The sequence below is a fragment of the Corvus hawaiiensis genome, assembly GCF_020740725.1.
Source record: "Corvus hawaiiensis isolate bCorHaw1 chromosome 31 unlocalized genomic scaffold, bCorHaw1.pri.cur SUPER_31b, whole genome shotgun sequence".
Lineage (NCBI taxonomy): Eukaryota > Metazoa > Chordata > Aves > Passeriformes > Corvidae > Corvus > Corvus hawaiiensis.
Window position 1 is genome coordinate 240,355 of NW_025963247.1, and position 11,537 is coordinate 251,891.

At 52.9% G+C, this 11,537-nt stretch overlaps 2 protein-coding genes across 3 annotated transcripts in view; one reads left to right on the forward strand and one right to left on the reverse strand.

Moving 5' to 3' along the window:
* Positions 1–7,313, reverse strand: part of IL4I1 (interleukin 4 induced 1) — a 7,857-nt gene extending 544 nt beyond the window's left edge. The window contains exons 1-7 of one of the 2 annotated variants that reach the window (XM_048293062.1): positions 4,615–7,313; positions 2,660–2,874; positions 2,013–2,125; positions 1,623–1,824; positions 1,167–1,235; positions 795–928; positions 1–607 (exon numbers count right to left, since the gene is read on the reverse strand). The exon at positions 1–607 is cut by the window's left edge and continues 544 nt beyond it. In XM_048293062.1, the coding sequence (XP_048149019.1) occupies positions 1–607; positions 795–928; positions 1,167–1,235; positions 1,623–1,824; positions 2,013–2,125; positions 2,660–2,874; positions 4,615–4,627 (1,353 nt within the window). In that variant the 5' untranslated portion in view covers positions 4,628–7,313. Of the gene's footprint in view, positions 608–794; positions 929–1,166; positions 1,236–1,622; positions 1,825–2,012; positions 2,126–2,659; positions 3,717–4,614 lie in introns of those variants that run through there. The other variant, XM_048293061.1, reaches the window with a different exon arrangement.
* Positions 7,314–8,360: 1,047 nt separating this feature from the next.
* On the forward strand, positions 8,361–11,317 carry LOC125320657 (zinc finger protein CKR1-like). The gene is made up of 3 exons (XM_048293064.1): positions 8,361–8,588; positions 9,042–9,186; positions 9,571–11,317. Exons 2-3 carry the CDS (start codon positions 9,099–9,101, stop codon positions 10,881–10,883), a joined length of 1,401 nt encoding a protein of 466 aa, XP_048149021.1. The 5' UTR covers positions 8,361–8,588; positions 9,042–9,098; the 3' UTR covers positions 10,884–11,317.
* The last annotated feature ends 220 nt before the right edge of the window (positions 11,318–11,537 follow it).

Here is an 11,537-nt window from a genome sequence, read left to right on the forward strand (position 1 = left end):
AGCAGCGAAAGCCCCCAGGGAGTGTTGGTCCAGCTGCCACTTCTGGATCACGTACTGGTCGCAGGTGTACTGCAGGTACTCCTTGCTCACCTGGTGGATGTCAGCCAGGTCTTGGAGCACCACATCCAGGCACGTCTCGTCCGTGAGGGGCAGGAAGAACTCGGCATCATCGTTCCAGGTGTAGGAAGCCAGGATGACGCCCACCCCGCTGGAGAAGTTGTGGCTGGGGTAGTAGATGAAGCGGGAGGGGCGGTCGGTGATGGAATACCCTCCGTGGATCCCGTCCTTCTCCCAGAACTTCTCAGAGCACGCCAGGATAATTTTGGAGGCGCTTGCATAGTGGATGGAGCGCAGGGCGTGGGTCTTAGCAGGGGACAGTGGCGGCAGGAACTGGATGTGCCTGGTAGCTTTGGCGCTGGAGGTGACAAGGACGTAATCCGCAGTGATGATCGTCGGGGCCAGTGTGTCCGGAGCACGGTAGAACACTCGGACTTTGTTGCCCTTGGTCATGATCTTCTCCACGGTGCAGTTGAACTGGACGATATTGGGCAGCGCCTTGTGGAAGGCTCTGGGCAGTTGGTCAAACCCTCCGGTGATTTCATCAAAGCTGGAAGGGAGGAGAAGTGGGAGATGTGGGAAGAATGCCAGGGTTTAGGGAGCATAAAAACCTGAGCTCTTCTGGAGACGCCAGTGGAGCTTGGAGGCCCCATCGAACTGCGAGTGGTTCCCATTTGGAATCACTCTTGACGTTTCCCGTTGTGGGAACAGGGTTGGGCTGAAGGGACAGCACTCACCTCTCTTTGTCGAAGATGTCGAAGTCCCACAGTGAGGCGAGGAAGGACAGGTAAAACCCTGAGTCCTCATTCAGCAAGTCACCGATCATCTCAACAGCTCCTCGGCTCAGCCCCCCCACCTTGATCAAATATTCCTGGAGATCCCGGGAGAAGAGACACAACCTGAGGTTGTTACCTCAGTTAGGGCTCCATTGGAGCTGTGCTGGACCCTTTCTCAGCATTTTTAAATAGAAGGGATCATTTATTAGGGAAAAGCATCCAAAAGGTGTCAGAGAATGCGACTAGAGTGACATAGACCCTTCTCAAAGCAGGGAGAGCAGGTTAATTATCAAGAGTTGGGATTAAATTTACCCTTGAGCCCCAGCCCGTTACCTTGGTGGAGAAGGAGTCGTGTTGAGCCAGATACTTCCTGCAATCCGTGGTCTGGAATGTCTTAAAAGCCTGGAGAAGAAACATTGATATGTTCAAAGGAAAAAGATCCATTTCCCAAAGTGCTGCCCGAAATTCTCTCAGGAGTTCAAGGTTTGGTAACCCCTGGAGCTTCTGGACATCAAGTTTCAGGCGGCTCTGCCTTGGTGTGGAATTTTCTGCTCATCCAAGTCCTGGTGGACCCATTCCAAAGGATTTCTTGTAGACAAAGAGGGGTTTTGCAACCACCTGCCCTTGTTTCTGAATGAGCCTCTCTACTTTTCACTCCATAAGGACCCTACTCTTCCCCAGCTCAGGGCTGAGTCTTCCCCAGTTCATGGCCAAGTCTTCTCCAACTCCTGTCCAAGTGCTCCCCAACTCATCGTTCAGGTGAGGGGACACCACAGGAAAATCTTGTACCTTGTTCAGTACCTCCCGGTAGAGTTGGACAGCGCTCTTGCCCCTCTCCGATGGCTTCACTGTGTAATTCAGGATGTCGGGGTTCCTGTTTACCTCCTCTGCCCTGACCCGAGCACCCTTCAGGAAGTACCAGGTGTTGTTGTCCCTCTGGATGAAGGGGTTCAGCTTCAGGTCGAACTGGCGGATGAATTCACGGACGATCCTGGAAAAAGGGCAGAGTGACGGTGCCAGGAGCCAACAACCAAGCCCCCACTTCTGCCACCAAAGCATTTTGTCCCCTTGGCATGGATGCTGAACCCCAGGGGAGCAATGGGGACGAATTGGTCCCCAGATTGGTCAGGTGCCTTGGGCCAGTCCCTCACCTGACCATGGGGCTGGACACGCTCTCACCTGTGCTTGCCTGGCAGGCGCATGGGCCCCAGCTCCACGTACCAGTCCTGTCCCTCAGGGCGGTACGTCCGGATCCGCCCCCCGACCCGGCTGCTCGTTTCCAGTATGGTAACCTAAAAAATGTGGGTGGAGATCAGAAGCATTTGGGAAATGGCTTCTTTGACGTGAAACGCCCTGCAAAAGAAGGTCCAGAGGGTGGGACAGGTCCCCTTCAGATGGCAAATGAAGCACCTGTAGATTCAAACCCTCCTCTGTTGGCCAAGACACCTCTGCCTATGGGGCAGTTTCTCATTTCCCAACTCCTGGGTCACATTTGGACACCAGCTCTGGTGAGAAGGTTCTCGAGGTGGTTCAGGATTCAAAAGGGCTTTGAAAGCAGCACCAATCTGTCCCTCTATGCCTTGGAAACCCTCTTTGAGACCCACAGGTGCTGTGGGATGGTTTGGAAACCCCTGGAATTTCTGCTGCCCTAAATACAGAATGTGAAGGGCTCATTTGATTCTCAGGAACCAATGTCGGGTGAAAAATCGCCTTCCCTTCCTTCTCCCACCATTGTGGTTGACCAACTTAATTTCCTTTTCCCTCTCCAGCCTGGAAGACCTTTAGAGGAGGGAAACAAGCCCAGCAGAGCCTTGTGGAATTCCTACCGTGTGCCCAGCCTCCTGGAGTAGCTTGGCTGCCGTCAGCCCGCCAATCCCCGCACCCACCACGACCACGTGCGCCGGGTGAGCTGCGGGCTCCAGCCCATTCCGGACAATCTCCAGCAGCTCCTCATAGTCCTGATCATGGAGACAATACTCGGGAAAGCATGGAAACTGCTTGGCGCTCAGGACACCCGCGAGCAGGAGGATTTGGAAGAGGACTGGGGAGGGAAGAAGAGAAGAGAAGGGAATAATGGGGCCTTGGCACTCAAGGTCATTCTTGATGGCACAGACTGGCTCCAAGGACATTGGTATCCAAGACCTAAAAAGAGGAACTGGGGTGGTTGTGAAATCCCTGGCATCAGCAGGTCCGTCATGAAAGGTGTCAAGAGATGTCGGTGATGGTGATTCATCTTTTTAAGAGAAATCAACCCATGGATGATTTTTTATTTCTCCATATTCATGTTCTGCTTGTACAGCTGCTGTGGTGAGCTCTCAAAATGACTCTGACCTCCTTAGAATAAGCTCCAAAGCTTCCAAGAACGGTAATTAGTGTCACTCATGTGCAAAGAATTGAGGCACCTTGTTGTCCCAAGTGACCTTTCCCATACCTGGATAATTCGAGAAGTTTTTATGTGAAAGGTGGAGGGAAGAGACAGGATTGGACAGATGGATCTGATGAAGACTTGCACAGGCAGGAGAGATGGAGATAAAATTTCACAGAAAGATGGACGTATTAGAGGGATGAAGAGAGATGGGATTTATCTTCTTTAAAATTCCCTAATTAAAAATTCTCTACTTAATTTTAGAGAAGAGAATTTTACTCTGCTTTAAAATTTCCTCCTCTAAAATTCCCTCTTTTAATATTCCCTCCTTTAAAATTCTCCCCTTTAAAATCCCCTCCTTTTAAAACTCCCTCCCAGTTTAAATTTCTCTCATTTAAAATTATTGTGTCTTTGAGATGCCCACAGGGAGCAGCAAACAGACCCAAACCGACCATTTCCACCAGAACAGACACAACATTGTTTAACATTTTCACAGTGAAAGAACATTTGGGCTGAGCACCACACTCTGCCCCACCCCCACCCCTGCCCCCCCTCGGGATTTTCCTAGTTTTGGTTTCTGTTCTTCAGAACAACTAAAGAGCAAATTTAATTTTCTTTTCCTTCTCCCAAGTGCTGCTATTTTTCTTCCAGGGAAAAACAAAAAGCTTTGGAAACCCCACTTTGGGTAATTCTCACTGCTGGAAAATGCCTGGGAATTGTGGGTTTTTTTCCTAGAGCAGCCCCAGATCTGTCACATATCTCGGGTGGATCTGCCGGGAATCCACCTTGGAGCTTTATCATCCAACACCTGAGGCAGGTGTTTCCACAGCCCCTTGAGCTGATTCAAATACTAATCACGAGTGTAAAAAATATTTAGGAAGAATCTGCTCCAGTTGTCCTGTTAACAGTGGGATATGGTTGGATTGATGTGCCCTGGTCACAGAATCATCATGGCTGGATTGGAAAAAAACAGTGGACCATTTGGGAGATCCTGTTTGGAGATCAGAGCAAATACCCTGGGACCAGCTCTTGGAGGTGTCTGCTGAATTTCCATCTTCCATCAGGTGTTTTTGGGGAAGATGTGGAGAAACCACCAACCTGGAGCATGGAGGCATCCTCCAGGATGGCCCTCAGAGACTCCAAGCTCGTGCCTGTGTTTCCTGAAAAACCAGGATAATCCCATGCCCCAGATCTGAAGGGAGGTCTCCCCCTGCCCACAGTGTCCGGAGGTCCAGGTGACCATGGAACAGTCCAGCTGGAAAAAGGGAGGTTTGTGGCTGTGCTCTTGGGACGTGGCCCAGAGATGGAACCAGATGGAACCAGATGGAACCAAAACACCAAACCCAGGCACTGAAGATGAAAGAAAACTGGGAAAAAACCACAGAAAGCTCAGGATTGAGGGGAGGAGTCACTCACCAATCCCAGTCATCGTGCCAGGAGGAAGATGAATCCTCTGCTGAGATTGGAATTCATTTTATACCCTGGCTTAGGGGAAGAAAAAAAAGCAAGCTTGTGCTTCCAGAAAAACCTCTGCCAATCAGTAAAACACGGAAGGGAGTGAAGTGGGATTTGTCATGAGAAGGGGAACCAGCAATTGAGCAGAGCCAGTTCCTCTGCCGGGTTTCTTTCCCCTTTATTCACCGGCATAAAGCCACCAGTTCACGGCATGTTTTGGGATGTGCCACGTTAACCCCAGTACGGTGACCGCACCCTGCTCCACCAAAGGCAGAGATTTCCCAGAAGGGAACAATCATCTGTGTTTTTTTTTCCAGTATTGCACAAAGCCCACTGAAATCTGAGTAACCATCATGGGGCTCCTTCTGAACCCAGGGAAGACCTCGAGCTGGCATCCAAAATATTATTTCAGGGATGAAAACGAGCATTTCCAGGGAAAATTAATCTACTTGGGTGTTGCACAATTTTGGCTTGATCTTGTCTCCATTAGAATAGAGGGGACGAAGAATTGTTTAGGTGGGAAGGAGACCTTAAAGATCATCCAGAACATCACTGAAATGGCAAAAACTGGGTGTTTTTCTAGAACTGAGACCAGCATTTTTCCAGAATGGAGACCTTGGACTTGCCAAAGCACCGTAAACCCATCTGAGGAACCATCCCTTGGTTCTTGGATCAAGAGCTCAAGTCTCCTTTTTTGAGACAATGCCCTCATTGGGCTTTGTCCTGTTCAATCTCCACAAAACTGTGGGATTTCATTAAATATGATCATAAAATACCTCAGGATAGAGGAACATTCTGTCCAACTGTCAAAGTTTAGGTAGAATTTTGGAGATTGGTGTCAAGGGTCTTCGCAGATTGCATTTATGGGATCTCCTGGTTTAGCTGGAATTGTGACATGGAAACTGGGGGGTTCTGGTGCTGTGTTCAAGGGATCTCCTCGGGAGAAGCCACAATGTGGGTTTTGCCCAGAATTTTGCTTTTTGGTGGAGTGTGGGGGTGTTTTTATGGTTCCTGCAGGATTCCCAATACCACGTTCCAGGCCGTGCTGGTTTGAAAGTAAACCAGCAGGGGAAATTAACCCCAAACAAATACCTTGTGAGAGATTTTAAGTCGTAGTTACAACTTAATAGCAAAATTACAATAAATGCAATGAATACAGAAAACTGGCTTAAAACGACAGAGTACAAACTGGCCCCTGTGAGTCGGGGTGGTGGTCACAGTCTGATTAAGCAGTAGTTTCAGTGCTGTCGAAGTGATGGTTGCAGTCTTAGCCGGTGGCCCTGTGGAAGTTCTGGCCCTCCTCTGGATCCGTCCAGTGGTGGTGGCCTCCCAAGTACCTAGACCTCGAGATTATATGTGATCAGATCCAGGTGGTACATCCAGGGTGGGGAGTTTCACAATGGAATGATGCAATCCTACGAGTCATAGGATATTTTTGGGGCCCTTGATGGTTTTTGAGTTCATGATGGCCCATTAGCAGGGACAACCCCTTCTGAATGGGTGTCACTGTGCTGTCTTGGTTAAAATTGGGTGACAAACACCTGTGGAAAGTTTCCTTCTAAGAAAAACTGAAGGATTGAAAGGTTTTCCTGATTTTTTTTTTTTTTTTTTTTTGGTCTTGGAGCACATCCCCATTTAAGAAAATCCACCAGTTGGATTGAAAAAAGGTAAAAGTGTCATTTTTTTGGAAAAAAACCCCCGCTTGGTTCGGGTCTGGTTTTATGTTTCATGATTTGTGGTTCGCTGGTTGTTCCCCTGTGGTGTGTCGATGCTGAACTTCCAAAACCACACATTTTCTCTATCTGGAATAAAAAATTATGAAGAATTTGGGAATTGCATAATGAAACTGGCATGGACACATATTCCCAGGAACAGCAGAGAGTTTGGAGTGAGGGCAGCTGGTTTCACATTGTCCTGGTAAGACCTGGATTAATGCATGTCCCAACAAGTTGCTTTGCCATCAGCCTCGATGATGGGGATTTATTTTCTGGGCACCAGCAATCCACCAGTTGCAAAAGTTGTCCCTCCCATCTTCCTGCTTTCTTGATCTGTTGATTCCCTGAAGGTTACGGGAAGATGAGTTTCCGCCTGCCTCCAGTTGCATCACAAGGTTCGGAGAGGGATGGCGGGAGGGACGGAAATCCCAGGGAATCTGAGGGCGGGAGAAGGGATGGTGATTTCCTTCCAAATGGTTGTTTTCTGGTTTTAAGGTTGACTTTTCTTAATGGAAGGAGTGGGAAAAAAGTGGGATTTCATTCCACATGTTGTGTGGGACATCATGCATGTGTTGGAGAGCACTTGGAATGGGGGAGGGTGTCCACCTCGGAGCGTTTCCCTGTGATGAAAAAGGACCGCATATGTAAAGCATAGGGAGGGAAAAACCCGTGTGGATTTATTAACAAGGTAATTAGCCTTAATGAGTGTCTGGGCCGGCAGGCACAGGTTGGAGAAGTGTGGGCAGGTCCTGTTGAGGAAAGATGCCCTTTCAAAACATTTTCTTGTCCTTCACTTCCTGCTCGCCCAGAGGATTCCCGGGATACACCTGTTGCACGTACTCGTGCGACTCCAAGGCAAAACTTTTGGGATTGGGGGCATAATTCAAGAAATGAATGCACCGGGGAGGAGGTTCTTGGATGAAAGTGTTCAAAATTGGGGTTCTCCTCATGGGAAGGACATGGAGCTGATGGAGTTCCCGGAGAACTGAAGGTTCCTTACTGGGGTGATCTTACTGGGGCTTCCAGTGTTTGAAGGGAGTGGATACGACAGGGACAAATTTTTATCAGGGCTAGGGAAAGAAAAAAAGACAGAAAATTATATTAAAAAATTAGTTTTTAGGAAAAGTGGGTGTCAAAAGTAGGATTTGAGCCCACACCTCCATTTGGAAACCAGAATTCCCACAGCAGGGAAAGCAGGGCCTTGAGTCTGGTGCCTTATACCACTCAGCCACCCTGACACTGCCAGAGACCTACATTACCCTCCTCATCCTCGAGGTTCATCTTCTGAGCACTTGGGCTTTCCTGCTTCCTTTGCAGGCCCCCCTTCCCAATTTCATTTAGTTTTCCCAGGAATAAACCTCTTCCCAAGCTGTTTTCTACTCCAAAGTAGTGTGGGGTGATGGGAAGAGCAATTCTGGAGCTGCTGGCCCCTGCAATTGCTCCCTGGTGGCTGCTGGAGCCCTTTGGGGACCCTGAGGATCCGGGGTTTCCTCCTGCCTCAGCCTGTGGGTTTAGGGGTGCTTATCCCACCACTTTTATTCCTGGGGCTCTTATAAGCAACTCACCTGGAGTTTTGAGGGGAAAAAACCCACCTGTTTTCACCAGGAAAACACCATCAGGGCTACTTTTCCCGGTGAAAACCACGAATTTCTTCCTGCCCGCTGGCGATGGGGAACCAGCAGCATTCCCTCTCTCACCTGGGGGGGAATCCCAGCGAGCCCTTTCCACATTCCCAACACTCGGTCCATCCCTGCTCCTGTTATCTCAACCTCCCTGGCTGAGCTTCCAGCAGGGTCCTCAAACCCTCTGGGTCCCAACTGGGGGGACAGGGCGGGTGGCAGGGCAGAAGCATGGGGAAGAGGGGGGGAGGAAGAGGCGGGGAAGGAGAGGGCGGGGGGGCGATCCCTGGTGTTCCCACGGTTCCAAAGGGTCTGTGGGAGGTACGGGGACGGGTCTGCGACTGGGTTACCTCTAGAGGGCTCTGGGTAAGCGGAGCTGGTTCTTGGCTTCTCCTCGATCTCCCGGATACCGGCTCGGGCTTCCGGAGCGGAGCCATGCTCGGCATCGCCTCCATTGTGTCGTGCTGTGGGAGGCTTTGTGGTCCTGGGAGTGCAATGGGGCGTCTGGGCATCGCCCCTTCCCTTCAGTCTCAGCGTGGGAAGGGAGGACACTTCTCCTAAGGAAAAGCCCTGTGGAAGCAGCTCCAGGCTCGGCCGGCAGGTAACGGGGCGAAAGAGGAGCAGGGATGTGGTTCGGCTCCCAGCGGGGCTAGAGACGGCAGGGGGTATGTTCCCGGGAGCAGCAGCTCCTCTGGGGAGAGGACAAGGGATAGGCAGGATGGAGAGGAAGCCCTGGGCTCCACAGGGATGGGGATCCTCCTAGGATACAGCCCCCAGGGCCCCATCGCTGATTCCCGGTGGGATGGGGAGTGGGGGAACCGGGAGGCTGGGATTGCTGTAGGATGGGGTCTGCCAGAAAGGAGGGGGGAAAAGCAGGGACCCTCCTGCCCCGCTGCTCCCGCGTTGCGCCGGGGACGCTCAGGATTAGTCCCGGATTGAGGGACTGTGAAAACCCGATATTCCTCGAAGTGACCACAGGAAAAGCATCAAATCCCGAGCAGGAAGCGCTGTGGGGGGGAATTCCTTGATTTCAAGGGATTTCTCCTCCCTGCAGGGGATTTTGGGGAGCCCCGAGGAAGGAGTCTGCACTGTCCCGGTGCTCCCTCCTGCCATGGAGCCGTGGGTACTGCTGGATCCGCGGCAGAAGGCCCTGTACCGCGACGTGATGCACGAGAGCTATGAGACCCTCATGTCCCTGGGTAAGGACACCCCAAAAATCTCTCTTTCCCTGTTGTATATTCCCCTATCCTTTCCTTGCTTCAAGCAAAGCAGTTTGGGAAGAGGGGCGGAGAGATGCGGGCAAATTCCAGGGGGATTTCCTCAAACCCCAGCCCTCTCCTTATTTTTTTTTTTCTGCAGGAAGATGTTACTGATCTCTCCTAATTTAAACTGAAAACTCTGGCACTGGAGTGCCCTTGACATCTCCACATTCCCAGTTCAAACTGGGATCAGGTCCCTGTTGTATTTCTCTTCCTGCTCTCTAGGAGAACAAGATTTTTAAGGGGAATCCTGTTGCTGCTCCGTTGTTTTAAATCCTACTCCTCACACTTTCACCTTTTCCTGCTTCTCCCCTTTCCCAGCAGCTCAGGGGCTGGTGAGTGAAAAAGCAGCAGAGAACGGAGCATCAGAGAGCAGTGCCGGGCTCGGACCGCACTCATCCCACAGCCTGGAGCGGGAGAAGTCCCTCGGCTCCAACAGGCGCAAAGCGAAGCGCCCGGACAAAGCCGTGCCTCCCGGGACCCCCAAATCCACCGCGCTCCCCAAACTCAGCTGTGTCAAACCCCTGCGCGGCAAAGGACCGGCCCGGGAGCGGCCATTTGGCTGCACCGACTGTGGGAAGAGCTTCCCGTGGGCATCGCACCTGGAGCGGCACCGGCGCGTCCACACAGGCGAGCGGCCCTTTGGCTGCCCTGAGTGTGGTGAGACCTACAGCCAGAGCTCGCACCTGCTGCAACACCGCCGCACCCACGCCAGTGACCGCCCGCACAAGTGCGGTGACTGTGGGAAGCGCTTTGCCATTGCAGCCGAGCTGGCGGCCCATGGCCGTGGCCATGCCGCCAACAAACCCCACAAGTGTGGGGACTGCGGAAAGGGCTTCGTGTGGGCATCACACCTGGAGCGGCACCGCCGTGTCCACACTGGCGAGAAGCCATTTGAGTGCACCGAGTGCGGCGAGGCTTTCAGCCAGGGCTCACACCTTGCCAAGCACCGCCGCAGCCATACGGGCGAGCGGCCGCACCGCTGCCCGGCCTGCGGGAAGACCTTCTGCCAGAGCTCCGACCTGGCGCGGCACCGCCGCACGCACCTGGGCAGGAAGCCACTGCGCTGCGGGGACTGTGGGAAGCTGTTCCGGGCGGGGCCGGCACTGGCGCGGCACCAGCGGTGCCACCGCCGGGAGCATTCGCACTGCTGTGCTGACTGCGGGAAGGGCTTTGTGTGGGCATCCCACCTGGAGCGGCACCGACGCGTCCACACGGGCGAGCGGCCCTTCCCCTGCAGCAGCTGTGGCGAGCGCTTCACCCAGAAGGCGCATCTGCTGCAGCACCGCAAGACCCACTCGCCGGAGCGGCCCTACAAGTGCGATGACTGTGGGAAGCGCTTTGGGGAAGCCCCCCCGTTCCTGGAGCATCAGCGCGGCCACACCAAGCACAAGAGCTACACCTGCGGCGACTGTGGGAAGGGCTTTGCCTGGGCGTCCCACCTGGAGCGGCACCGCCGTGTTCACACCGGCGAGAAGCCCTTCGAGTGCCCCGAGTGCGGCGAGGCTTTCAGCCAGGGCTCGCACCTCGCCAAGCACCGCCGTAGCCACCTCCCCAAGGCCGTGGGGCCGTCGCCCCTTGCCAGGACACGGCTCGGGGGGGACACGCCTGGAGCTCACAGCGGTGAGGAGCCCTAAGGACTAAGACCCACCTCGGTGTGATGGATGTGGAGAGACAGCCGAGGGAAAACTTGTCTTGGGGACAAGCCAAAGGACACCAAGTGACACTTGAAGGGCACTGGGGTGGGTGACAGGGGTGCTCTGTCATGGCACAGGGTGGGATTTATCTGCCCTGGTGTCTCCCCACAGCAGTGGGTGAACATTGCACCCACTGCAGTCCAGACCCCAGAAAAGGGACAACCTGGGGGAGAAGGAGCCTATTCCCGAAGGAAATGGTGCTTGGCTCCATCAGGGAAGGGTGGGGGAACCTGGGCTGGTTCTGATGTGAAAATCCAGTGGTGGTGTGCCTACTTCGTGCTGCCAGCCGGTGGGAGAAGGGGATGGAGGGGGCAAGATGCTCAGGATGAGCAGGAGGTGCTGGCACAGGGCAGGAATAAACTGGGAGTCCCATACCTCATGGACACCTGTGTCTCCTTGTGCTCCAACCCTGTGCTCTGATGCTTTCCCTTCTCCAGGTAGGAAAGCCCGTGAGCACCTTCTTCTTCCCCAGAGACAAAAACCACGTGGACACACACGGAGGGGTTTTGCTTTTTGGCTCAACTACCTTCTACTTTATTAACTGTCACTCCAAGCCCAGGAAACCTGGCCTGGCTTCTCCAGCATTCCCACCTT